At 36.6% G+C, this 27,929-nt stretch overlaps 1 protein-coding gene across 3 annotated transcripts; it reads left to right on the top strand.

The window, feature by feature from the left end:
• The first annotated feature begins 17 nt into the window (after positions 1–17).
• LOC109030086 (ubiquitin carboxyl-terminal hydrolase 2) lies at positions 18–27,224 on the top strand. 3 transcript variants are annotated; one of them, XM_019040874.2, is made up of 11 exons: positions 18–174; positions 4,702–4,938; positions 7,603–8,158; positions 10,591–10,695; positions 12,966–13,083; positions 13,682–13,901; positions 14,738–14,984; positions 17,078–17,156; positions 18,902–19,154; positions 20,763–20,874; positions 21,657–27,224. In XM_019040874.2, exons 2-10 carry the CDS (start codon positions 4,769–4,771, stop codon positions 20,857–20,859), a joined length of 1,845 nt encoding a protein of 614 aa, XP_018896419.2. In that variant the 5' UTR covers positions 18–174; positions 4,702–4,768; the 3' UTR covers positions 20,860–20,874; positions 21,657–27,224. The 3 variants fall into 3 exon arrangements, with proteins under 3 accessions (XP_018896419.2, XP_018896420.2, XP_018896417.2); XM_019040875.2 differs by having other exon boundaries at positions 111–399; positions 21,661–27,224; XM_019040872.2 differs by having other exon boundaries at positions 111–399.
• Positions 27,225–27,929: the final 705 nt, after the last annotated feature.

Genomic DNA, 27,929 nt, shown 5'->3' with positions numbered 1-27,929 from the left:
AAGTTCAAAAGTTTTAATTGGCTACTCATGCGACTGTGTGACTGATAAGAACGCTCACGCCTCCTCTTGCATCATGGCGTGGTAGCTGAACGGGAAGTTTGCGTTAGTGTTAGTATATCGCAGCTATGTATCCTTGAAGTTTCTTGGAGAGCCAACCGAATCCAGCCCCTCAAGGTGATAGCAAATTTTATGACATTTTTTCGTTCTGTAATTTCATTGTTCGCGACGATCACTTCCGTCTGTAGTTCCAGTTCTAGTGTGGAGCCTTACGAACTCCCCAAATTATTACAATCCAAATTCTTTCTGTTAAATTCAAGTGTTCAGCACAGATGATGATGAGCAATTTTGTTTTCCCACCAAGTAAAAGTTAACCTAGGCTCATAAGGTGCCGAACTTTTAGTAAGTACTGTTTGTTAACATTGATTTCAGAGCTTTTCTCATGGTTCACAGTATTTTGTTCTTTCCACTATTTGCTGTTTGTTACTTGAGTCAACTTAGGTGTTGTCTCACTCATTCAAACCTCGAGTGTTGAGTTATTTTTGTGAGCCTGCCCTTTCAGTTCACAAGGATGATTGAGTATTCACACATATGACAAATTTAATCCTATTTCAAATGAGCAGAGCAAGTACATGTGAAACCTTATCAGTGGTAGTCTCTAATCCCCTAGCATTATCTTTGGAAATCCAGATGAACTGCCTTAATAAGGCAGCCTTATTGCCAAATAGCAGTACCCTAACATCAGGTGAATAGCTATCATTATGTAAATGTCTGTTTCCTTATCGACAACTCATGAAAGTGAAACCAGTTAGGACCTACAACGAAAAGCAGGAACCATAAGACGCCTCTGTTTATTTCAATTTTTGCATGTATACCACCCTTCCTTGGCTATTGAACATCACTGGTTTAGTTAAATCGTGCTATCTACACCCTTGAACCTTTTTCCCTACGAAAACCATGTATGCGACGGTGTGAATGCCTTACAAAAACCATGTATGTGACGGTGTGAAGTTTATATTGACCTAGCATGTATGCAATGCTCAGCCTGAAACTGTGAACTGGATGGAAAAAGAAGGTCCTCTGAACCTTTACTTTCATTTTGTAACTTTGTTTAGGATAATGCACTTCGCAACTAATTTGGGTATTTGCATGACCATTAATTGACACTGGCCTAGCTTAGATTGTCTCAAAGTATGGTGAAACCTATCGGGCAAGGCTTTAATTTCTAACCAGAATTTTCATTCTTTCAAGTTTGCTTCTATTTTGAGTCAATTGGACTTTGTTTGCTTTTGGATGCCCCAAACTTCGAAAGGTACCTACAAACTTTTTTAGAATCTGTGCAGAATAAGTTGATGCATTTTCACAGTGAGACAAGATCTATCATTTTAACTCCTGTATTTGCTCTCCCTGATAAAATGAATACAGTAGATCCTATGTTGCTCATGAAAGTGTGAATATGTATCCCACACAGACCGCAACATAGGAAGTATGAACACTGTTAAGTTCCAAACAAATTCTCCTCAAAACTCGCACTCTTATGCCCTCTTTCATGCTTTTGGGAGCTCCTTACTAATTTCTTAGAGTGATACTTTTTTATGTCTTGTCGGTTTTCACTGAGTGTCTAGTTCTTGTACTTAGTGTCAAGAAGTAAATCTTGAATTTTCTTGACCAGACAAAACTTTTGAGTATCTCATCTTTCACTCATACTTTTTCTTACAAAGCTCTAATTTTGTGCTAGATTTGTCAAGTGAACAGCAAGTATTTTCATGTTTGAAACCCTTGAGATCCCAGAGAGTTTTCATGTAAAAAACCTTGATTAGTGAGGGTAAAGTCAAGAGATTTTAAAATTTAAGGTAGCAAGTTGTCCTGTTCTGAAAAATTTTCCCAGCTTTAGTTCCTAATTTGAAAAGAATTTTTAGACACTTGAAGGTATAATTATACTCCTCTTCAAAAATAGAGGTAGTGTTCATAGGTTGTCCTAGCAGCACCAGATTTAGGATTTCCTATAGGGAAGCAATCTGTACTTCTGTAGTGTAGGCCCCCCTGAACCTTCACACCGGGGGAGGGGGGGGGGGGGATTTGTGACACTTGGATCCCCCCTCCTTCCTGAAAGGGGCCTGAAATTGTAACCTCAGTAAAATGTCTGTTGAAGGCAAGTTCAAGCTATTTCTGCACCCATGATTATTATAGTCATAATTTGAAAGTTCAATCCTATGTACTTTTACTTTCCTTAAATCAGACGGGGACTAGGTAAGGAATAAGGATTGGTTAGGGTAATTGATATTTTTGACAGGAATGTGAACTGAAAATAATCAACCATTTTTCCAGCCAAAACCTTCCTTCCAATTGTATTGAACGCTTAATTAGATGCCTCACTTGCCTTAATTTTTCATTCGCGTCTGGACGGCTTATTGTATGCAGATAAGTGTTTGGTTTAGAATTTTGCCATCACAGTCCCTACCATACTCATCCACATTTCTGCCATTGGTAAAGACTTGTGTCTTGAAGCGCCAGCAATAGTATTAAGAGGCAACTTGTATTCCCTCTTAGTATCTGACGATATCTGCAATTCTGCATAGCCCTTTTCCTCAGAGAATTTTTTTGGAGGGAAGAGCAATTCTTAAGAAAACACCTGGGAATTTTGTATAGAAAATAAAGACCACACTTGCATTTATTAAAATAGAATTAATTTAGGCGTTTTTTTAACTTTGTTTCAACCTCCCCTCCCCTCCCTCCCTAACATTTTTAATTAGACCAATACAATCATGAGTAGTCAAAGTATGAAGGCGGTATATAGATACATTCTCTGAATATTCTTAGAATCTACTCATTAGAAAGTTCTAAAGGTTCAACTTAGATAATTCCTGAGAGACTTTTTGAGTGTATTCTAAGGATGTTTCTTGAACATTCACTATGGAATATTCCTCAAGCATTCTCTGAAGAATAGGTGTTCAGTGAAATTTTTCTAAGGTATATTCTCATTTTAAACTTTGAGGGGGGGGGGGGTTGATTTGGTTTGGTTTGAGCCAACCTCACTCTATATTCTTTGAATATTAATTCTAAAGTCCATGAACAAAGTAGAAACTAAGTTTGCTCTCTTCTTATTTAGTTCATGGATAAAGTAGAAATTACCTTTGCTTTCTTGTCACACCTATATCTTGACACTAGTTTGTTTTTTCTTTCAAAAGTCTAGTGTTGGAAGCTGTAGCTCCACGAGAGATTGTCCAGTGAAAAGCTTTCTGTGTGTTGGTGTGAACTGAGACACCACCAATGTGAGTGGCTTGAGTTGGCCTCCTATCAAAATATTTCAGGCAGTTGTGCCAATTTATTTGATGCTGTCGTGTTAACCCTCTTTCAATTTTTAAAATTATTTTGTCACTTCTACCCATCTATCAAACTTTTCTTCAATCTACCTATATGTTCCAGTCCCCTGCCTCTCTATGTCTTCTTTTTTTTTCTTATTCACTCTTTATCACTTGAATACAGTCAATACATTGAGCCATAGATCTTGACCTTACTCCTACACCCCACTACCTCTTGCAATTTTCAAGGTTTCAGAAAGGTATTTAGCTCTGTTTCACTAGGGACATCTCAACGAAACAGGTTGCTGGCTGAAGCTAGGTAGGGCCCCAATTTGTTTCCCTTTCACTTTAAATCCCTAAATCTTTCAGGGAAATTCTTACATTTATTGTGGTTTGAATTCATCGATAAAATATTCTTCAATCTCTCCATGAAAACATTGACACTTCAACAATTTTCTTAGGTGTCTAGCAGTCCCCTAAACCCCCCCCCCCCTCTAAAAATTGCCTCCATCTGTTTTACTAGGCATGAAATGACATATTCTCTCTTGAACTCGGGAATAGGTGGGTCTGGCAGTCTCTGGTCTCCTACCCTCTAAAGATTTTTTTCTTTTCAAATTCTAAATGCTCTCTCGAGTTGAAAATTTCATTGGCCCTGAAACTTGAAGAATTTTTTTTTTCTCTCTCGTACTTTTTATACCTAATCCCAGGACTTTTAAATGCTTAGAATTTTTATTATACCTGGCAGTTGAAAAATATCAAACAAGAGCATTGCTCATTTTGCTACTTAATAGGTGTTTAAATTTGTGTCAAAAATTGGGTTTAAGAGTTTCACTTTTCAATTCGAAGATTTCTTGTAAAAAGACCATCTAGCCAAGCAGGTGAAGATGAAGAAACAGTAACTGTTTAGTATCTCTCACCCAGTGCTCCAAACCCCCAGCCACCGTTGTTTGAAATGCCCCCTAAAAATTGACCATAGTCTCCAAAAAATGAAAGTCCTGGTCAAACATGACCCCCAAAAATTCCTGCAATCCTAACTCTTCTGATCAATGATTTTTTTTATCAATTGGCATGGAGCGGAACGTGTAGAACAAATTGCGCATCTTGCATATTACTTCTTTGCATATTTGTGGTGGGATGTATGGTTAAAAATTGAAGTTGACTCCTACAAAATCTTCTAGGGCCCTCAGAAATTAAACCTTGTGGGCCCAAAGGACCTCAAACTTTAAGGTGAGTTTAAAAAGCTGCTCTCACCCAAACTTATCACTGAAAAATCCCAACCAAAAACTTGATAAACTTGATTTTTTGAGGTAATCATCCCAGTTTTTCTGTCCACCGGCCAGTTATTTATTTATCCGATCCGACAAGTCTATTTTTTACTAATGGGTCTTCCTTTGATTTACAGCACTCTGGAGACAGTCGAAGCATGACTCCAAAATGGCATTATTTCCTTCGCTGAGGGATGACAAAACATGCCAGTTCCATTGAAACTCAGAGACCCCTCTTTTTCGCCAGTTGTATCCACATCCATGACTCTGCACGGGAAGCCGCCAAAGTATTCATATTCATCTGGATCTGATTTCAAACCCAGAGGTTCAGGAGCCATGTCCCGCAGTTCAAGTCTTCTTGCATCCCACTCAAGGTATGTACTTAGACACCTCATCTTAAATATGATTTCCTGTCATTAATTTTGAACAAAAAGTTCATCCAGTGGCTCAGGTTATCGATGGCAACTTTCATTATGAAGCTGGTTACATCATTAAATTGATTTTTCAAAAAAAAAATGACGTACATTTCTTGCATGAGTAACAGGTGGTACTTTGGGCGATAGGGGTCCAATATAATAATCGAGTGTTCCAGGCCCGGACTTCATGAGTAAGCGTACTCAATCTAACCCAAGATCTTAATTACCACCAATAAATAAATGCGCTCAAACAGACTTCCATTTAATTACTAACTGCTGCAGACATTGCTTAATATCCCTGTTGGATGCTTTTTCTCACCCTCTAAATCAATGAATAGAAGTAAGTTTGCCAAAGAATTTAGGTTCTTTTAGGATACGTATTTTCACGTAATAAAATGCTGGCTGACTCTTGACGGATTCTATTTACATTCCTGCCACTCTGGACACCTAGTCTTCTGGAATTTGATCTTCAAAAGTTCATTTTCAAATTTAAAAATTCTGAATTGTGGAGGCAACATAATTGTAGGTATGGTTTTTTTTCTGCATTTCAAACAATATTGGGGCTTGTCTATTTGCAAAATCAGTTTGATGTTTAAACAACACGAGACATAAAAGTATAGATTTACAATTTATTGTTGGGTTTCTCAGGTATTCATATTTTTGGTCCGGCAATATTCAATCTCATCTTTTTTGTCTTATTTGAGTGTCATTAATTCAGAAAGACTTAACTTGGTAGAAATTATGTGGGAATAAGCATCTCATGGAAACTTGTAGAAAATAAGACTTTTGAATGTAAATAAGGTAATCAAGGAATAGTTCATTTGTTCACTAATGGTGGATTCATGTTATGACCGGCAACCAAGATTGTCAGACAAATCTCATCGTTCAATTGAATTAAATCAAATAGTCCTATCAAATCGTTCAACTTTGCATTAACTCACCTAAATGTTGGAAAATAAACAGCTCCTCTCATTGTATTTAAGTATTAAAATTTTTCTGTTAACTTCAGGAAGTTGTGAGACTCAGCATCGATCCATATGCCAGGTCACAGCACGACAGCACGAGGACTAAGATACAACATTAAATAATTAGTAAGCCATTGCATGGTGTTTTATGCTGCCGCATGTAACAGTTGGGAAGAGTCGTTCAAAGTCGGAAACAAAGCAGGACAGTAGGAAAGTTAGTTTCCATCCTTCTTTCCTATTAGTCGCTGCAATTTTGCATGATGTAAAATTTGTATGCAGGCAAGTACAAGCTGAGGATTCTGCACAGCGATAAATATATGGCTTGTGCTACTGCTGCATGCTGTCGTGCTGCTCCTGCCTATTTCTCGAGTGTTGTAGGAGGTATAAGTATCTGCTCTTAAGATGGGAGGTATATTTCAATTTACTGCCATCCTGGAGAAGTGAGTGTAAGGGTGTCTAAAAGCAGCGGCCTGATTATTAAAACTATGTTGGCACGACAAGACACAGCTCTATCTGAACCATGCAGTATTTTTTTTTTTCTTTGTGACAATTTTAGGAGCAACAATATACTTGACTTTGACTTCTCAGAATACCCTTTTGTGTAATTTATCTCGCATCCACGATAATTAAGCAAGCCCTCTAGTGTAATTTCTATTCCCAAGGTACCGTAAAACTTTGAAAAGTCAGTGAGTGATACCCAATCCATTCAGGCTTTCCATTTTTGTTCATTCAAAATGTATTCTTCATGGCTAAACAAAACGTGCTGTAGAGTAGTATGAGCTGAATGAGAGCGAAAGCTAGCAAGTCTCATTGCCAACAGCTTAAGCTCGGTGTTTTGCTCTCGTTTGTGTTGTGTGGTTATAAGATGTTGAAAAATATCTGTGAAGCAAAGGAATCTAGTCTGCTGCATTTTCAGAGCATATGTTGTTATAAGACTTTCATCCAATTGTAAATTTAAATGTTGGTCTCGAAACGTAGTTCATAAATAAGCACGTGTCTAATATTTTGATTTGTCTTGTAAAAGAGTCATATTTTATGTTTTCTCAATTTTAAGGCATTTTTATTGCACGCTTATAAGTATTTTGTCGGTGTATCAGGGCTTTGGTAGGCTTTTCGTACATCATAGGGTGAAATGAATGTCTCCTCTTTTGATTGGAGGAGCCATTTTTGCATTATGTTACGTTTCTTTGGTGTTGTTATGGAAATTTGCTCTGAACATCTTCTGTATCCGTCCCAAGTAAATAATGGGAATATAAGTATAAGTCCGTAAAAAGTCATAGTAAATCTTTGAGATGCCTTCAAGGTATTTTTTGCAAAGCCAATCATGATGAACAAAGACTGAGAGCCTGGCTGTACGTTTGCCTCAGGATAATAAGCTTCTTTTAAATAAAGGGCAAAGCTGGTGAAATGTCTGCAATCTCTGCAGTAAGCAAGATCTATTCTTGAACATTTCTTAAGTTTAAAATTTTGAATTATTTACCTCTTGTAACTTTTGAAGGGAAAATACACGCACACTAAGACTTTAGCTGTAGACTTTTGGTTCCCAAAAATGTTTCCAAACGATTATGTCTGGTGACAATTTTTTTTCTTTCTCTTACTCCACTTTCAATGGCACATTACTTAAGTATTAATTATTGATTTCAAAACGCTGTTGCAGGTCCTACATTTCTCCAGCTCGCTCAGCATATTTTGGGCCATCTATCTTTGATGATGATTCATCTCGAGATGGGAGTGAATCAAGAGACACCTCATTTGCAAGTTCGCCATCTTACAACAGCTCTAGTTTGTCCCGCAACTTTTTAAGTGATAAATCAAGCTCGAAAGAACTAGGCTCATCGAATAATGCCTATCGCAGGAGCTCTCCCATTTCAGTCAATTTTGACGTTAATGATTTCATGAGCAAGTACTCCCCGGATAACTACGTACCAGGAACATATAGGTCCAAAGAAAAAGCCAGCTCCTCATTCAAATCTAATATCTCTGACGATTTGGAGGTCAGAGCATCAAGAGCAGTCATCCAGCCGAGGTATCCTCATTCGTTGGCTCCCATGTCATCTGCTCATGAGAATTTTTCATCATCAGCCAATTTCAATTCCAATTCAACCCTGGATCCTCTAGGGCCCAAAATGAAAGCAATGCATTTAACAGATGAAAATCACAACATGGTTGGCTACAGTATTACAAACGGAGAAGACAAATGCTACTCAGACTTGGTAAGAAATTGAAACAAACTACCTCTTTTAATGTTGTAATTTTTTTCCAAATCATTGACAAATGCAGGATCATCCTGATAAAAAAAGCAGGAATTGTCAAAACATTTTAAAGGGAGTGCAAACTGAAAAATGTGTGGTAGAAAATTATGAGAGCTCCTTCATTCGTTTATTGAGTTGTGTATGACACACTTCACTTTCATGTTCGGGTTTGGGAGTAGCGATTTTTAACCATCCTGCATGTATTTGGATCTTATGGAATTTCATCAAAATTCGTCGAGGGAGTTGGAAAGTTTAGGAAATTTCATTTCCTTATTTCAGAGGGCGACCTGAGAATAAGTTGCTCAGCTATGGAATTTCAGTGAAACTGATCTAACTGGAAGAATTTGACAACCAAGGCATCGTTAAAATTCACCAGTGCTAACTAAGGAGAGCTTGCCATTGGTTTATGCAATCAAAATCAGTGGCAAATCTCCAAAAGAGGGCTTGTCTTTTGAGGGAATTCCTGCCAGAAACTTGTTTAAATGTATTTCTGAACACCCTCAATAAAGTGAAAACCAAGTGGTTTGAGTAAAATCACACCCCTTCCCTCCTCTTTTATCCTAAGTAAAGAGGAATTTGATAGACTAACCGGCAGGTTAAAAAAAATGACAGTGATATCCTAGACCTAACTCCTCTCCAAAGGCCATTTTTTAGGATGGATTCTTTTTCCAGAAATATCTCGAATTAAACAGGGAGGGAGAAGAGGTTTCCAGTTAGAAAAGGAGCAGTCGCTTAGTGCTTGTTTTACAGGACTAAAAAAATTTCATCAAATAAGGACATTCTTACTCAAGAGAAATAATAGCTCACTTAGTAGAATTTTTACAGAACATTTTAAATCATCACAAAACAGTCCTGTGAAATTGTAAGAATTTTTTATGGTGTTCCTGCATTAAAATGAAATGTGGCAGGAAGTTAACAGCGTCGTAAACTTCTTTCCCCTCAACTTTGCATTTAGTAACTTAAGTGGTTTTACCATAAAGCCCAAAATGCGTTATTTCTCATGGTGTATAATTTGTTGACTCGATAGCACCATGATACAAGTCTCATTTTGATGAGTGCAAATTTAGTTGAGGAGAGAGGGAAAGGAATATTTTTCAACAACTACGTATTATGATTTTGCAAGCATTCAATAATATCTGTCCTGACCCTGTATTGTGAAAGAAGAGAGACAGTGAAAACAAGTGATAATTTTTAATTTCTTCCAAATAGTCCATCTTCATGGAGTCTTGGAGCTCCCACTCATCGCTGGGTTTCTAAAAATAGCACCCTGTCTTGCCCCATTTTTTGCTATATCTCCGCTTTTTCCCCCTCTTTTCATCCTCTCTCTCCCTTGAGTTGGCTGCCTCTCAGTCTGCTTCTTAACTCATCTATCTATCATTCATGTTTCTTATTCTCAACTCCTCATCTCTTTTACCCTTAAATATTTTAGTTTCTCAAAAAAATGCAAATGGATTATATCTCACAGCTAAATTAAACTCTCTTAATCTTGTTTTTCCAGTCCTGCATTCGAAACAAGTTTTTAGAATACATTTGATGCATTTAAGTAATTCTAAATTTGTGATACATAACCGAACCCCCCTCCACAAGTTCCTATTTATGAATGATTTATGTTTCAAGGTCTAAAATTTTTTCAAATTAAATTATGTGATCACCCATTTTCTTTCAAAGTGAACCTCATTAGCTCCAAATTTTTACCGTGGCACAGTGTGGAGTATGATGTATATAGCACTCGGTTTATCCTGCTGTTGGTCCTTATTCTCACCCTCTTAGGAACTGTAAAAAAATTTAACGCCTTTAAAAAATTTGTTCCGCTCAATAATACCTACCATCCTAGTTTGAACGTCCAGAACAATGCAGTATCACAATATTTTCAAGCTAAAAACTCGCGCTGTAACTGTGATTGGAAACTTTTCAATCAGAAGGTTTGTGAATTTTTGCTCTTCAAAAATTAATGCGATTCAATGGATCCAATGCCTTTTCAATGTCTGTGTAAAAGCCTCGTAAAAGGAGTAAAATAAAGTTAAGCTCATCCACCTCTTTTGTTTTTTAACCATAAACCGTGATTGATTTTGATCCCAATTTAAGCACAGCTCCTTTGAAAAACTCTCAATGAGCAATAATTCTTTTCAAAAACTGTTAATTTTCCTCGGGTCTTGAAGTACATCAATAGTGTCATCCTTAAAGGTTAAAAATTCCTCTTTTTATGTGTATCTGTGATACTTTTATAGGCACAATTTACCCTATGACCAATTCAAACTCTGCTTATCCCTATAACCCACTCATAAAAACCTGAAATGAATTTCTTTCAGTTCATCTTCATTATTTGAGAAGTGTGAATCGAAATACATCATTGTTCGCCTTTTACAGCTGATAATTTCACTTTTAAATTACAGGCCAACAGTGGATCAAGGAATAAAAAGTGTTACAATTGCCCAAGTCCTGCCAAAGATACAGCAGAAAGAGCTGTTGTCAAAGGCCTTCGGAATGTCGGAAATACGGTTGGTATTAATTTATTTTTTTTTCTTTTTGTTAAAATAGACGATGGTCCTTTTTAATGGACCATATTCCAAAAGGGTGAGAGTAGTGAAGTGAATGTGTAAAATCGAGTCTTCTCATGGGTGTACTCCACTCTGGTGAGAGAGTATGCACTATTCGATTAATGTAATTCTCAGGGCCCAAAAGGGCGACAACGTGTAAAACAAAAATCACTAGAAAAGTGCGGCTGCTAACCTATGCATTTGATCGATTAATCAGTATGGCCGACAGCGCATTGTAAACAAGCATCCGTAAGGATTAAAACTTTGAAACTGAGAAAATGTGTGCGAAAACCAAGTTTTACAGGCGCTTTTATAATTTTTGATCAGTGTACCTACGACGGGTAGTAAGTATTAAGAAAGTTAGTACAACTGGATAATTCGAGTCCATAGGTTGGCTGCTCTTTTGGGCCCCAAGAGCTACATGACTTGATCAAACCTGACCTCCAAATTTTTGAGTTTTCCATACTCTCCATATAAAGGTTCTCTACTCCATGTTAACTACATTCATGCTCTTGGATCCTTATTCAAACAATGGAGAAATTGCTGGTCTGGAATTCGATGAATCTTATTCATAAATGAAAACCACTGAGTATCAGAGGATACTTTATTGGTGTGGTTATGTCAGAATGATCTCATATGTTGAAGTACAAGTCTGTAAATGGTAAATGTTGATCTTTATCCTACGAAGAACAGGTCGGTACATCAAAGCATAATGTAAAAAAAAACCGGCGCTCCGCTTCGCTCCGCGCCGGTTTTTGGGGGGGCTTCGCCCCCCCCAAGCCCCCCTGGGACGCGCGTTTTTTAGTTTGGGTGTCCGGCCTCAGTTGTTCTGTCTTTTAAGTGACCCGCACGTCCATCGCGGGAAGAGTGTATTTACCGAAGGGAGGGGCGGGGAGCTATCAATCTTTGGAGGTTGTATTTACATTTACACTGTTGGAGGCATTGATTATTCGAATAAGGACTTCATGTCGCCAGATTGCAACAACAATCCTCATGTAATGCCTCATGTAATGTCAACAAACACTGTGGCAAGCTTGGATGACGATGGATGAATCTCCGTAACCCACTGTGCGACAACATTGCCGTCTTGTCCACCAATTATCAGTCTGTAACCCAGTGTGCGGCAATATAGCCATCAGTTCATCAGTTCATCAGTTCGTGACCCATTGTATGACAACATTGCTGTCTTATCCACCACTTCTCAGTTCGTGACCCACTGTGTGACTACATTGCGTCTTGTCCACCAATTTTCAGTTCGTGACCCACTGTGCGACAACATTGCCGTCTTGCCCATCAACTTTCAGTTCGTGACCCATTGTGCGACAACATTGCCGTCTTGTCCACCAATTTTCAGGTCGTGACCCACTGTGCGGCTTCCCTCCTTTTGCCGCACACCCCCCGCCTAAAACTTTCAAAGCTCCCCATTTTTAAACGGCACGACCGATTTCGCTCAAATTCAATACCAGCCTAGAACTAAGTAAGATCTTCCTTCTGTAAAAATTTCGGGGGAAAGCTTTTAATTTGCGCGAGTTATCGCGCCCACAAAATTGAACCTCCCCCCACTTCTCGCCCCCACCATTCGAAATGTAATACTTCGATCTCCGTTTTTTTTTCGCAGAATGGTAGTCCTGTTCCTCACCTTTACATCGCAAAAAGTTTCACTCGGAAATTTTTTAAAATGAGGGAAATATAACCAAGCAAAAATCGGAAAAACCACAATGAGTCGGAAGTACATACATAAATAAACAGATATATATATATATATATATATATAAAAACATGAATTCAAACGGCATGCATATTCGTAATCTAAGACCCATGATCGATGCTCATTACATGGTCTTTGGTCCAGGTCTGACATCAGGGGAGAACGCAATAGTGTATTTCCTTCGGAAAATACACTAATATTTATTTAATCTTTCACTCTTTTTATTGTTAAAGTCCACATGGTTTGAATTTTACAAGAATAAAGCCTTCAACTGAAAACTCAATTCAAGCAGTAAAATTTTCAGAGATCTGTGTAAACAAGGGTTAAAAAAACAGATATTACGCACCATTAGACTCACTTGCGCATGAATTTTATAACAGGCGGACGCGTTTCGCCAGCTACCACTCTGGCATCCTCAGCACAGCTTAGTTGTGGTGTCGCACCAGAGACCTGTCAAGCTTGTAATATCCATCACATTTTTCTAAAGTGTTCATTTACTAACAGTTGTTTTGTTTTTTTGCAGTGTTTCATGAACTCAGTCTTGCAATGTTTAAACCGAACCCCTCCACTAGTGTCGTACATTCTAAATCATGAATACATCAATGACCTCACCAATTCTAAATGTGCTGATTTATTTAGAGGTACTATGACAACTCTTATTTCTCTATTTAACTCAAAATTTAAGCATTCAAATCATTCACAAGCAGTTAGCCATTTGTAGTTAATTATTCACAGTTTTATTATTCTAACTTCTTGTCGGTAGGAGACAATATGTGCAAGGGTCAAGACTCAATATAAGAGCATGTTTTTTCTTTTGAGGTATTGGTTCTTTTATCATGAAGAAAATTTTATTCCCAAATTGCATTTTCAACCAACCACTTTGCACACCTAGTTGAGTTATTGTTCAAGCCCACTTATAAAGTTGTTAATGAAATTTCAATAGAAAATCTATTTTTCCATTACCTCCATACCTTTAAGGGCTTGAGTAAAAATGAAGTCGTGCCATTTTTTCACTGAAAAATTCTCTGCCTTTTGTCCAAGATTTTTCAGCCAACTTTCTAGTCCTCGTCGGTAAATAATTGACTTGAAAACCCATAGCATCCATAATATTACTCTTCCTTTGCAATTTTGTAATAGTTCCTCAGTATGATATCAAATTCAATGAAGTTCATAGACAATGAAAACTGTTCATTATAGGCCTGCTCCCCTAACTATCTTTGTTGCCCTTTTACTTTACAGCTTTTGCAGAGCTGATAGAGAAAATGAATGACAACATTTCTCGGTCTCCAATTTCTGCTCAGTCATTCAAGAATGAACTTCAGCAGTATGCCAGACAGTTTGTCGGGCGCAACCAGCATGATGCTCAAGAATTTTTACGATATCTTTTGCAAGGCTTGCATGAAGCCATCAATCAGGGGCAGAAAAAAATCACATCAGCTAAAAACTTAGATGATTTAAGGTGAGAATTTAATTTAGCTCTATGGTCAAAAGGGAAGTTACTCCTACTTTTTTTTTCTTAACCAAATGGAATTTTTTGAAATTGGGTATCCTAGAGAATTTGAAAAATAAAACCTTGTGTGCGTTTTTGAAAGTGGCTAGAGAAAAAATACTGAAAGTTTTCAACATTGTCATGGTAAGTCACATAATGTGCACATTTAGTCCATTCTTGCAAGTGAAACAAAGTTAAAAACATTCTGGGGTGCAAATTGTTCTCGGCGGCAGTTGCAACCAAATTTAAGAGACTAAGGGAAAGATTTTTTTTTTTTTTTTTTTCGGTTTTCAGATTTTTAACTTTTGTGAAATAGTGCAAATTTGGCACACCTCCTAAAATTATCTCAAAATTATCAAAGAATTTGACAAAATTTTGATCTGTACATGCATTGTGTTGACCTTTTTGCGAAAATCTTGTTCGTTGGAGAAAATTGCGAAGTCCTCCTAGAGAATTGCAGAAGCCTAGGACTACTCCCCCCCCCCCTCCTGGAAAAATTAATCTTTTTGGTAGAGAGAGCAATGTATTCTAGGAAGCATGAAGAGACGAAAATTGTTTAGGTCACTAGTACTAAGCGCGATGATGATGCCGTGCGTCATGAAAATCATAAAGCTTGCCACACTCAAATGTCTAAAAACAACCTATCCAAGTGGTGTGGTGTGTAGTTTTCTATGGATGTAATATTTATTGAAAAGCATCCACCTATTGTAAGCTAAAACTGAAAGCCGCCTAAAGTAATTTGTAAGGACCATCTACCATCAAGCATCAATTAAAAGTAACTAATTTTTCCCCCTCTACTGTTGCAGCGAATCGGAAAAAGCGGAAGAGTCTTGGCGCCAATACAATATTTTAGAACGAAGCAAAATTATTGACTTTTTTGTCGGTCAGATGAAATCTAGTCTGAAATGCACTGTCTGCGACAAGTGCTCAAATACCTATGAAATTTTTTGGGATGTTTCCCTACCATTACCTGAATTGAGTAGCCGGACCACTTTACGAGATTGCCTCACTGAATTCACAAAAGAAGAAGTTCTAGATGGGAAAAACATGCCGGTGAGTGACAATTATTAAAATCTATTTGCTTTCAAAACACATGTATTTAAGTAACATTTTTAAACATTGCAAGTTATAATCTGGACAGAAATGTTTCAGTTGCGGTGGTCCTGTGATCTTTTGTTGACAGTCAGATGTTACTAAACAGTATCCATGTGCAGCTAAGTCTCACCTCTTTAAAATCAATGTAGATTGGTCCTCTTCGCCCAGTGCTATAGAATAAATGCCGATGAAATAACAGAAGTCTGTGAGACATATCCAGTTGACAAGTTTCTACGAGGGTCATCCAAAAAGTAAGTTTCCCTACCTTGTATCTTCCGAACAAAAAGAATTAAATCAAATCTGTAAAAAGGCACATATTAGGCATACTTTAAGCTTTAAAACAAGCTTAAGTTTTTGAAAATCGGTCAAGGGGTTCGCGAGTAAACTTAATTTTACTGAGACAACCTCCTGTTGCCGCGTGCCCACCTCCGGGGTCAGGATGCGCGGAGAGTCGATTATAGAAGACTTGCGTTATCGCCTCTATACATCACAGCAACAAGAAATTTTGAAGTTTTCATTGAGTAACTACCTTACTAGTAGTTAGTAGTAGTTACCTCACTTTTTGACGTAGTCTCCACATCTTCTTTGACATTTTTGGTATCATTACAGCAGCTTCTTGACGCCCTCCGCGTAGAAGATCTCGTCTTGGCTCCGAAACTAGTCATTGACAGCGATCTGCACTCCCAAATCAGTTGCTTTGCGTAGGGAAATTTTCCCCCAATCCTTCAAACTTTCGTACTTCAGCTTCATGTGACTTTCATTTGTTCCCGAGCGGAAAAACTTCCACGATGGAAGCGATTTTAAACCGATTCAGAGGTACAGATCGCTGTCAATGACTGGTTTCAGAGTCAAGTTGAAAGCTTCTATACGCGGAAGGCATCAAGAAGCTGCTATGATGATACCAGAAATATCAAGAAAGATGTGGAGACTATGTCAAAAAGTAAGGTAAGGCCTACTCAATGAAAACATCAAAATTCCTTGTTGATGTGATGTATAGGGGCTATAACCCGAGTCTTCTATAATCGACTCTTCGCGCATCCTGACCCCGGAGGTGGGCACGCGACGATAGGAGGTTGTCTCAGTAAAATTAAGTTTACTCGCGAATCTTTTGACCGATTTTCAAAAACTTCAGCTTGTTTTAAAGCCTAGAGTATGCCTAATATGTGCTTCTTTACCGATTTGATTTATCTCTTTTCGTTCGGAAGATACAAGGTAGGGAAACTTACTTTTTGGATGACCCTCGTATGTCCAATCTTTATGTGATGGATGGGTGCACTTACTTTTCAGTCACCCAAATTTTTGGCCAATTGTCCATGTATAAATGTAAGATTTATACTTGGTTATTGGATATCCATTGAAGTGTCTATTCTTACTCATACTTCAGTAACATAACCCAGCTATATCCTTCCGTTAGTATAATCAGATCAGCAGAAGTAGGAAAAAAATATTGAAAAAGTTTTTACTTAAACATGTCAAATGAATCAGCATTTGTTTTTATTCATGCAGCATTTTGCAGAGCTAACTATGTCATCGTCTCCTTGCATGGCCTTGTTGCTGTCCTTGATCGAAGATGCACCTTAAATCTGGTGAACACTAGACCTACCCTGTTGTTATAATTAGTGTTGAAAAAACATAAATAAAAATATCGTTGAACCTCAATAAGTCCTAGTGTGCATCTGGCTCGTTGGTTCAATCCAACTTAACAGGGTGCCCACTACCCAAGTCAAGCGATTTAAATTTTGCACCCTAAATGCGTCAGAATTACTCCACATTATGACAGGATGTCTTGCCGCTCATGATTGCAACCGACACCATAGAATAAAAAATGCTACCCTTAAATGACATTAAAGATAGTATTCAAAGTCATTCCTGTAATCATGAGACCACACATGCAACGCATCACCCCTACTGCCTGAAGTACAAAAATCTTACCCTCTTAATTTTGCCCTCATTGCGTCAAAGTGTAAGCCTATCCTCTGTGATTGTCTGTGCTTTAAATTAATTTTCCGCATTAATCCATGTGACACCATTCAATTTTTTTCTGTTAACAGGTATGCGCTGGCTGCAAGAAACCAAGGAAATGTACAAAGAGATTCCAATTCCAAAAACTACCCAAAATATTAGTACTTCGTATCCTTTTTATCTACCGTTTCATGCAGATGACTTCTCTTAACAACGTCCTCTTAGCTGTGTTAAATTTGCGAAACATTTCATTACACATAAGAAGTCAAAGTTGATTACTTGTTAGGAATAAGTGCATCTTAATGAAGCCATAATAAGTTCCTTTCAAGAAATGGTCTATTCTTTCTCAGATTAAAAGCTTTAAAGCTAATGACCTTAGAATCATTGTGACTAGAGAAAAACTGAAGCAGCTTACCTGAGAAGTTGCATTTTAGATTGTTCACCATATACGTCATCTTGCCTGCAGAGTTGTGAAGAGAGTGTAATAAATTATTTCATCCCAGCCCTACTTACTACCTCAGTGAGAATAGGGCCTAGGCAGGAACCTCTTGTCAATCCATTAGGCAAATTTTTATAAGAGGAGTTGGTCGACTTTTTCAACCAGATCGGCTGGGTTGCAAACCAAAGGAGGAAAACGATCTGCTAAAGGCAAGAACTAAACTCAGTCACTTAATGAATGGACCACTAGACAAGGTACGAATTTAAGCAATCTGATACATGTTTCTTAATCAGAATTTCACGTAGAACACGATTCACACTACGAAAATTACCGAAATCAACTTCTAACGAAGATATTAACGTTTTTATTTCGCACTGATTACGAGGAATTTGAACTGCCCGCTCACAAGAGACTCAAAGCTCTACGTGAGTCAAATCGCGCACTACAACGGTTTCAGCAAGCTTCTCAATCGAGCAATGTTCATTTCCCACCATGTGTTGATCAAACTATTAGCAATTCGCTATAACTGAGCCAAAGTGTCAAGATTGAAGTTGAATATTTTTACATCGCAGAGACTGTCATGATAAACATTTAGCGCGCGATGTGAATCACGTAGAGCATTGAGTTTTCATGAGCGGGTGGTTTGAATTCACGCATCAAGAATCATTAAATATCTTCGTCAGGAGTTGATTTTGGTAATTTTCGTTGTGCGTATCGTGTTCTACGTGAAATTGTGGTTGAGAAACATGTATCAGAATGCTGAAATTCGTACCTTGTCTAGTGATCCATTGTGGCTAATGTTTGCATCCATCCATTTTTCGACCTGGGTGGAGAATTTTGGATATAGTCGTCATCGCTGCCAGCATGAAACTCAAATGTTGTAGGCGCACCTTCATCTGCAGGGAATTTTATTTTGTTGAAATGCAGATTGGTATGTCAAAAAACTCGCAATTTTCTACACAACAATGCTGAGATTTCTTACAGAAGTGCTCACCAAGTCATCATCCCATTCTTTGTTTTGTTTCTTTACCTCCTTTTGCAATCAGTACTATTCTTCCTTAGTAAAATTAATTGTACTGAATTGGTTAAATTTTTTCCAAAAAATTCGTAAGTTAGCAAGTGAAAAAATGTATTTGTGCAAGAATTAATTTCTTATTTGACTCAATGAAAGAAAAAAACTATCAATGCCATTGCTGTCATTGCTAAAAAAAAAATGTTGAACCAAAATTCTATAGAAATTGTCAGTTTTTAATTGATAATTAATTTTTTTAGGAATCAACTTCAGTTTTTTTATCATTCACGTCCAGAAATCAATATTCAAACAGAAAATTGCTGTTTACTTTTGTAACAAACCACACAAATTATTGAAACAAATAAATGCCAGACAATGTAGTTCAATAAGTCTAACAGAATTAAGTTGAAATTTCTGAATCCTCCATCTTTTCTTGAATATTTTTCTTAACAGCAGAATCAGACTTGAAACGATTCACAAGCTATACCTCTCCCACTTCATCGTACCTGTCGAGTCGGTGGACGAGATCTTCTGTCAACGTCGATTTTCCTATGAATCTTGACATGACTGAATTTGCATCAACCAGGGAACTGAGCGCTATCAAATATTCTTTGTACGGGTTTTCCTGCCACTCAGGAACACTCGATGCTGGTCACTATGTAGCCTACTGTAAAAATATTCGCACTGATGAATGGTTTGAATTCAACGACTCAGAGTAAGCTCATCTTTGGTCAATATAATCACTAATTCTAATTCTAATTGAACACTAGGCTATGAAAATATTTATTTCTTGCTATCACCTAACCCAAGACTTAAACCAAGCTAACTTTGATCATTTGTAAGTACGTGCGGCCTGATACATGGGTCTTTCTGTAACTGTACGCAAGTTCTCGGAAGGACTTCGTCCCATGATTATCAGGGAAAATTAATTTTTGGCGCGATGACTAATTAACAATTTTGACCAGCAATCTTACTTTCTAAATTCCCAAGAATGTTTCAAGATCACCAAGCATATTTTTGGATATCTCTTCCAGCAGTAATGATAAGAGGGAAAACTTTAAAAAAGTAACCTGAGGAGCTAGGAAGGCGAAGGAAAAATTTAGTCATTATGCGGAATAAACAAAAAATATGGACAAAATCTCAAAATCTCTCCCTCTCCTTGCTAAACATGGCCTAAGATCATAACAGTCTTTTCCTACAGGGTGTCCCAGGATTAAGTACAAATATTGAAGGAATTTATTCTTTGAGTAAAAAAGAGGAGTTTTTGTGGTTTAACCTTTTTTCCAAAAATACTTTCTCTGGGGGCCCCATTATCTCCCTATTATCTCCTATTATCTTGAAAACGATGAGTCTTGGTGAAAAAACACGCCTTTCTCAATATTTTCATTTTCTCAATATTTTTCCATGCTGAATCTAGTGTTGCCATCAAAAATCAATTTTTGCTGCTAGAAACATAATTTTGGTCACTTTAAGGTTCAATACCTCCCCTCAAAATGAGTTTTCCCCTTTTTGGAGGTCAAAAATGCAAAGAGTGCAAAAAATAACCCCTAATTATCAACTTTCATCAATATTGGTTAATGAACATGGTCGCAGTATTCAAAAGACGATTTTTTTTCTCCAACCTTGAAGCGCCCGTGGCCTCCAGGCAAAGCGTCTTTGGAAAAAAAGTTATACTACTAAAATGTCTTTTTTTTTACCCAAAGAGTCAACTCTTTCAATATTTGTACTTAATCCCAGGACACCCGCCTTATTTCCTTGCATTCTCAAATTGTCAAGTTGACAAAAAAAAAAATGTCAAAAAACGTGGCTACTTTAGCTGGAAAGACGTTTTTCAAGCTCATTTTTTTTCTTTTGGCTCCTTTTACAATGCGTGAAAATGCTCCTTTACCACAGTGCACTCGTTTTCTTATGTATTCCTGGTCAACTTTGTGCTGAACACATTGATCTAAGTGATTTCTTTGAGGTGCGAAAGTGGTTTACCTTAAAAACCTTGAATTAACTGAACTCACAGCTCTCTTTACTATTAAGTGCCAGGTTTTAAAAAAAAATTCTTTCAGCCGTTCGAATAAGGAGAGTATGTCCTTCAATACTGTTTTTCAATGTAAAGAATGTATCAATTTTAGCCAAAACTGTACGCATTTGAATCTTTATTTTTTTTGTCATCTCTCTCATACATGGTTATTCTGAAGAAATCGTCCATTATTGAAACTTGGGGATCAGCACAGCTGGGAGAAAATAAATATTGACTGTCTATCCTTTAACTCACTTCATTTTCTTTCTTTCATTTTTCTGTTTGTTCTAAATTCCAATTTTCTTTTTCTAGGGTAATCCCTGTTTCCACATCAGAGGTTCTTAGGAAGCAACCCTACTTACTTTTCTACCAACAAATTGGCTCAGCTTCAGAGGTTTATCATGTTTGAACCGATTCCTAAAATGTAAGTCATTACTCTGCACTTGACCAATGTTTCTAAATTTTATATGATTATAGTCCTTCTCAGCACAATTAAGCCAGCAAAATCAGGATTAACATTTGTGCATGACAAAGCATTAGTTTTGTGCTATAATAATGTAACTCCTTGCTTGGCACTCTTTGTGGTGCAGGAGAGAGAAGCCAGCAATTCATTATACATTTTGAGAATAAAGTCAAGGGTTTTATTTCAACCCTTCGAATATCCCTAGTACTCTGACAGGATTTTTCTGTGTCTGGAAAATCATTATTTTTGCATGAAAATTTAGTTACAGCACCTATTGTGATGCTGCCATGCTCAAATTCCGTGCCAATGTCATAATTTGAAGATGCTCGTTGTTTCCTTAAAACCCAATCACAACCACTCAGGAAGACTGCCAATCAGCTTAAAGTCATCCTATTTACATGTGGTTTTAATGCGATGGCAGTAGAAGTAGGTGTTAAAACTGAATTTACCTATAAAAGTAGCGATTCTCTCGCGACTCATTCAATCAGGACTCAAGGAATTTTTATAAGATATGGAATGAAACCAAAGGTTGTTTCATTTATTTTGTGAAGTTATATGTTTATTAATTTTCTCTGATTTTTCTGCTTATCAATCATCGTTTGATTTTTTTTCAGTCTATTACGTTAGTCTCTTTCTTTTATCTTCCAGTTTTCATGCCTCTTTCAGTAGCTTCTCCTGTGCACTTTAATGTATTAAAAAGAAATATATATCTGAAGAACAATCATTTTTTTTGTTTGTTCCAGGAAGATATGCAACTCACTATTCAAAAACTGTTTGACTTACACATTTTCAGCAAGTACATTCTAGGACTCAGTCTTTTCTTTTTTTTGTCCTGTCCTAATCTATTAATCGGAACTATTCCTGTTTTAGGAAACCTTTTTTTTTTCATTTATTTACTTGTATTTTAATGCACTGCTTGTTTTTGAGGAGTGTACTCATGTAATTTATTATATTTATTATTTACCTAAGTATTTCGTTACCATGATGATGATAATGCAAGTATTGTGATCTTTGATCAAACAATTTGATCAAATCGGTTTAGGCAACCTTCAGTGAGGTTTGATTCTTCATTCACTGAAGACGTTATCGGTAGGAAATTTGTACTCGGATGTCAGGCTTTGTAGGTTGCTCCACCTCTGTAGCCTATCAGTGAATTATCTCTTCTCAATCTTGAATCACTAAAGATTGTTGACAGTTGATCATTTATTTTATGACCAACAGCAACATAGCGTTTGTGCCAGACAGAGATCAGGGGCAATTCTCAAAATATGTTAAGCTAAATTTAGTATTTTTCGCCCCCCCCCCCCACCTTGTAACGCTTTTGTTCGTTACATATATCCTCCAAAACACAAGAATAATGTTCTTCTCGACCCCCCCCCCCCCCAGAGCATTATGTATTTTTTGAATGACCCCTTGAAGAGTTGAAATTTGAGTCAAAATTGTAATGAAGCATCAAGTCTCTCACTGAGGTGATGGATAGCTGATTTTTTTTTTTTTTTTCCTTCTTTTAAGGGAATGCTCAAAGTGTCTGAAAGTTGCAACAATGGCCTGTAGAGTTGACCGCCTATTATTATTTTTTTAGTTTACACTGAGACCAAAAACCGTGATGTAACTTTCCAATTAATATATAACTTTCTCAAAAGTGGACTTGCTGTAACATCGTTATTAATGTAACAAAATTGAAAATCAAAATGTATGAAATAGCAAGTGATACTCTAGCATTGCAAGTTTTTTGCTTCCATTTACAATTAAAATATTGTGGTTTTCTTCATTTTAAATCGTGATAGTACAGATTTTCAGTATTACCCTTATTTAAGCTCTCCAGGCCATTTTGCATTTATTTTTTTATTCATCAGTTCATCTTGATGTATTTCTGGTCTATAAGCTCCTTGAAGAGTCTCTGATGTTAATGCTTAATGTTAACATACCTGAAATCTAACTATTTAAGTCCAATCCAAATCAAATCAGTTTTTCTCTTGCTGTTTGAACCCTTTCAAGTACTTCAAAATTCATTGGTCTGTCAAATTATTTATTTTACCAATTGACGTATTATATATGACTGAATGAACTTCAGCGTGTATGTAAAAATTGAGTGTATTTAAAGTGAATCTAAGCAGCACTTTAATAAATGATGAAATTCTTTTGATTTACAGTGGTTTGTAAGTTTTACAAGGACTTTCGAAAAGTCGGGTCCATAAAAAGTAGAGGTCGTCGTAAAAAAGTGTAAACAAAATTAGAAGCTTTTGTACCTACTTTTTTACATACTGCCGAATTAAATACAAGACAATGTAATGTGTGTGTATCATATATCATACCATTGTAAATTAGAATTATTTTTCATTTTTATCAAAGTGATGTGTCTAGGGTGGTTAATTTCCTCTTTTTGTTACAAGGAGATGGAGCAATGGTATTGTTATTGAGTGCACCGTGTCAGCTCAGTGTGTAATAATTTCCTGAAGGAGAAAGAAAATAAGTTCTGTCAGGAAGCAAGTTCATATCGATGGCCGAAGTGCGAGACCACGTATCTGTATTGCAGTGTTACAACATTTTTGTTCCTTTTTCATTTTTCAAAGAGAAACAAGCCAACTTTATAGCTTGAGCTTTATACAAAATATTCTGCTAACAGAGCAGCAAAATCAAGGAAATTTTGAAGAAATTACGCTGACTAGTTTAAAGAGAGGAAGAAAAAATTGACAGGACCATCAGTACAAGTATCTATCCATGTATGGCATTATGTCAGCTTTTTGAGCAACAGCCTGGAACTCCTATTTCTCACCAGTAGCATTGCTCCACTCTCTTACATTTTTGCAGCTAACAACATAGAGAGAGAAAAATTGGCCTGTAGGACCCATCCAATAAGTGCAATGCCGTAAGATGCTAAGAAAATATTATCTGTGAAATAAGCTGAAAAGACACTCAGTTAGAATGCACCATTGCACCATCAAGTTTCAAATGCTAGTCTTCTTTTTTTGTGTCTATTCATCTTGTCTCGCCTCTAATGGTTCCTGCTATAATATTTCAATTGTGGCCTGTTGAGTTTTGTTTTTGTTCTATAGCTCTTGTTCATTTATTTTTGTTGTTTAATTTATTAATTAATTTATTTTTCTCTCTGATTCAAGAATTGAAGTCGGTGACTCTTTAATCATTCAAACTTCTGTAACAAAAGAATAAGAAAGAAAGAAAGAAAGAGAACATTTTTTATGGTAAGGAATTTTTGAAAGTTCCTGTTCTCCCTGAATTGACACGATGAACGTTCGAATTTTGCAGATTTTTGTATATTTGACCTCCTAAAAAATTAAGTTTTGTTGTTAATTTTAATCACCAACAAAGACTTAGATCATATCCAGGTATGCCAGCTGGCGTTCCAGGTTTTTAGTTTTTCTCAAAAATTGTTACCGCACTCTGGATATGTGCACTAAATTATCATCATCTGATGTACAAATATGAAGTTTGAAAGAAATCGTTACTCATCATACTTCCAGCTTTCCTTTCAGTCACAGATATTTCAACTTTGTAAACAAAAAATACAAAAATTAGTTTTTTCCTCACCTCTTAAATATCGTTAATGTTCAGATTTGTATTTTGTTGGTGGGATGATATTAATGTGTGCATGAAATTAGCTCTTTGATTTAAGTTTTGTACAGTTGCCTTTGCCAAGAGAGCAAGCATCTCTCGTGTCTCAGAGCCTCATACCAATTTAGCTGCAGATAAACGTTTAAATTAACAATGTTTGAAATAAAATTGAAGGGTACAACAGTTAAAATGCCAAACAGCTAAATTGCTTTGGAGGGCTACTTTCCATGGCCTTGAAAAAGCGAATGTAATGTTGAGTGTGTGTGTGTGAGTGTGGAGGAATGACCCTACCCACTTATTTTTTTCACCATTAACAATACTATAAATTTTTAATTTTTGTTTCTGGTTACGTACTGTTAAACAGGAAATGTTACCAAATCATGCGTTCAACTATTACAATGGACCACTAGACAAGGTGCGAATTTCAGCATCCTGATACATGTCTCGTAACAAAAATTTAACGTAGAACATGGTGCGCACAATCAAAATTGCCGAAATCAACTCCTTACAAACATATTCAATGATTCCTGATGCGTGAATTCAAACCACCCGCTCATGAAAACTCAATGCTCTACGTGATTCACATCGCGCGCTAAACGTAATCATGCCTGTCTCTACGATATACAAATCTGGCAACTTCAATCTTGACGCTTTGACTCAGCTTTAGCACATTGCTTATAGTTTGAACAACACATGGTGGGAAATGAAGATTGCTCGATTGAGAAGCTTGCTGAAACCGTTGTAGTGCGCGATTTGACTCACATAGAGCTTTGAGTTTCTTGTGAGCGGGCAGTTCAAATAACCAATCTAACCTCGTAACCAATGTGAAATAAAAACGTTAATATCTTCGTTAGGAGTTGGTTTCAGTAATTTTCTTTGTGCGAGTCGTCCTTTAGGTGAAATTCTGATTAGGAAACATGTATCAGATTGCTTAAATTCGTACCTTGTCTAGTGGTCCATTGTGTTTTATAAGGGGGGTGTGGAACTATTTTTATTGAAAAAATTGCATTATTATGTGTATAGAAATATTTTTCTTCCTTATCTTCTCTAAAATTGGTGAAAATTCGGAAAAGAGGAGCATTGTAACGAATTCTGTGATTCTTCTAGGGGTAATGGTTGAAAAATCGAAAAAACAGTATTATATAATACCTACTTGAACCCCCCCCCCCCCCCCCACCTCTCAGTGGGAATATTTGAGAGAGAAATTATTTCTAGTCATCAAAGAAAGTCAGTAAAGTACATCGCTTGTTTTTTGCGGCTATGGTGACCATGCAATGCAAGTATCATTTTCCACGTAGATCTGCGTTCAAATTTTTTTCGACATGTCTGTCTGGGAAATTGCTTTAATTTTTCACAAATTTCATGCAATTAAATCATTGACACAGCCTTTTTCATCAACTCTTAATCTATTAATCATTGCAATATTAATGTGATAACATAATATGTACACTGTAAATTTCATTTTTAAGTTTTAAAATGTTTATTAACTGTTAGATGTACTAAGAGCCTGTTAATTGTTATGTTTGCTTTTAAAAGTTTATTTTTTGTTTGTGTCATTATCTGACGGCTGTGTGGTGTTCAATGCAAAAAAAAAACAGGAAACGAATTCTTTGCCCTCCTCTCAATACCTATCTCTAGAACTGTACCCTTTCATTTCTATAGATTCCTTGTAATTCACTGCTCTTGACACCACAATTTAGAACGTACCCAAAGAGTTTTTCAGAAGAAAAAATCAGAACTTTGAAGCTGCTAAGAGTGTTTTTAGTTTCTCGAATAATGACGGTTTTAACTCATCATGCCTTCCTTGGTTTATTTTTTTGAATTATCATTAAGCCCAATAAAAGCTTGGTTTCTCTGAAAATCAAAACTTTTTTAAACTCATCAGAAAACTGAAATAGATAATTCCTTAGATACTTAACTTTCTGCTTAATAGGTGCACAATGGCAGCCTAATCATATAAAAATACTCTCTAAGTAATTGTTGAGGAATGCACCATCTGGTATGAAACCTGGACAATTGTTTTTCAATTCCACCATTATTGTTTTGTAACTTAAAATATCAGAGATCACCATGTGCGTGCATTTGCGCGTTATAGAAATAGATTAGGAGTTAGCTTCCTTAGATAATTCTCAAGAATAAGTTGACACCCCGAAGCAAACTGTAGTAGCACCATTTAAATTCCAGGCTGTTGTACAGAGAATAATGAATGTCATTTAGTAGAAGAAATAATATTTTTTTCCATCAGACAAATATAAGATTACTCAATGTGACCACGTCCATAGATATTTCATATTTGTCTGTCTCTGTGATCAAATACCAATCAAAGTATTTACTTCTACGTGGAAAAATAGTGGCCTGTTTACTTTCACAATTGCTTTCAGTTGGCTGAATATTTTAGTTACTTATTCAATGATGAGGCATGTTTTGACGGTTTCATGTCAATTGAACTTACATCATAATTGTAGGGTTCTGGTTAAAAGCTGTACCCTGCAAACCAAAGCCTGTGATTAGCAATGTTACCAGAAGTATGGGAAAATTCCAAGTAAAAAAAGTACTCACTTTACCACCAATTCTATGTATTTTAGTTTTCCCTCTCCAATCACCTCCATTCTGTTATGAGATGCCATTCTGTGATTAATTAAATTTTAATTCCGCAACCTGTACATACCGCTGAGAGCGTGTACTTAATTTTAATTATACCACACACTTAGATTATAAATAAATTATTTTCAACATGCCCCAGAGTATTTTTCTACGTCTCCTCTCTACTTTAAGAAAAAAAAAATGTCTCCCTTATGGATTTAAGGATGATCCACCTTTAAAGTTTTCCAAAATATATAAATCAATTTGCAGCCAGCTAGATGAAGACTCTCTTGCGTAAACTATATTGAGCTTATTGAAAGTACATAAGTACTCATGCTCAGCAAGAGTAAAATGAAAATACAGAACTAGTGTAGTACTGAAAAACTTAATAACGATAGACTTTGCTGTTGAACAAACTAATTTTTAGAAAGATTCCAAAGGAAAATGAGTCAAGAATTGAAATATAATTTGATCAATTCAGTGGATTTGAGTATGAGATTTATTATTTCTCTTCAAAGAATATTAGTCAAGTAGTAGTCGGTGGAATTACTGCTGAGTTGCGAAAAAGAAAAAATGATCAAGCTGCAATTTTTTAACATTGCAAAGGGAATTAAGAGCTTGCCTGTAGGTAGCCCTTATCAATCTAAAGGCAACGCATGATTATGATACCGGCGTGTTGCCTATGCGATGAAATTGAAGGCGAATTTCAGGAGGACGAATTCAACCCATCAACCACTGTCCGTCTCCCCTTAATTTGTTGCCCATGTGGCAGAATTAATTGATGGCAAATTGGCAAACTTCAGTGTACTCGATATGTAACAACAGGTCCACACATCAATCAATGAAAATGCAGTGAGAAA

The sequence above is a fragment of the Bemisia tabaci genome, chromosome 2 (genome assembly GCF_918797505.1).
Source record: "Bemisia tabaci chromosome 2, PGI_BMITA_v3".
Lineage (NCBI taxonomy): Eukaryota > Metazoa > Arthropoda > Insecta > Hemiptera > Aleyrodidae > Bemisia > Bemisia tabaci.
The sequence above is the reverse complement of the archived record's forward strand: the minus strand, read 5'-3'. Positions and strand labels throughout refer to the sequence as shown.

What these genes read in the sequence shown, in the direction of transcription:
- LOC109030086 (XM_019040874.2), top strand. Translation starts at nt 4,769, where the DNA reads ATGCCAGTTCCATTGAAACTCAGAGACCCCTCTTTTTCGCCAGTTGTA. An exon ending in ACAAATGCTACTCAGACTTG is followed by an intron (nt 8,159 to 10,590) that starts GTAAGAAATTGA and finishes TTTAAATTACAG; the next exon opens with GCCAACAGTGGATCAAGGAA. An exon ending in AAAAACTTAGATGATTTAAG is followed by an intron (nt 13,902 to 14,737) that starts GTGAGAATTTAA and finishes CTACTGTTGCAG; the next exon opens with CGAATCGGAAAAAGCGGAAG.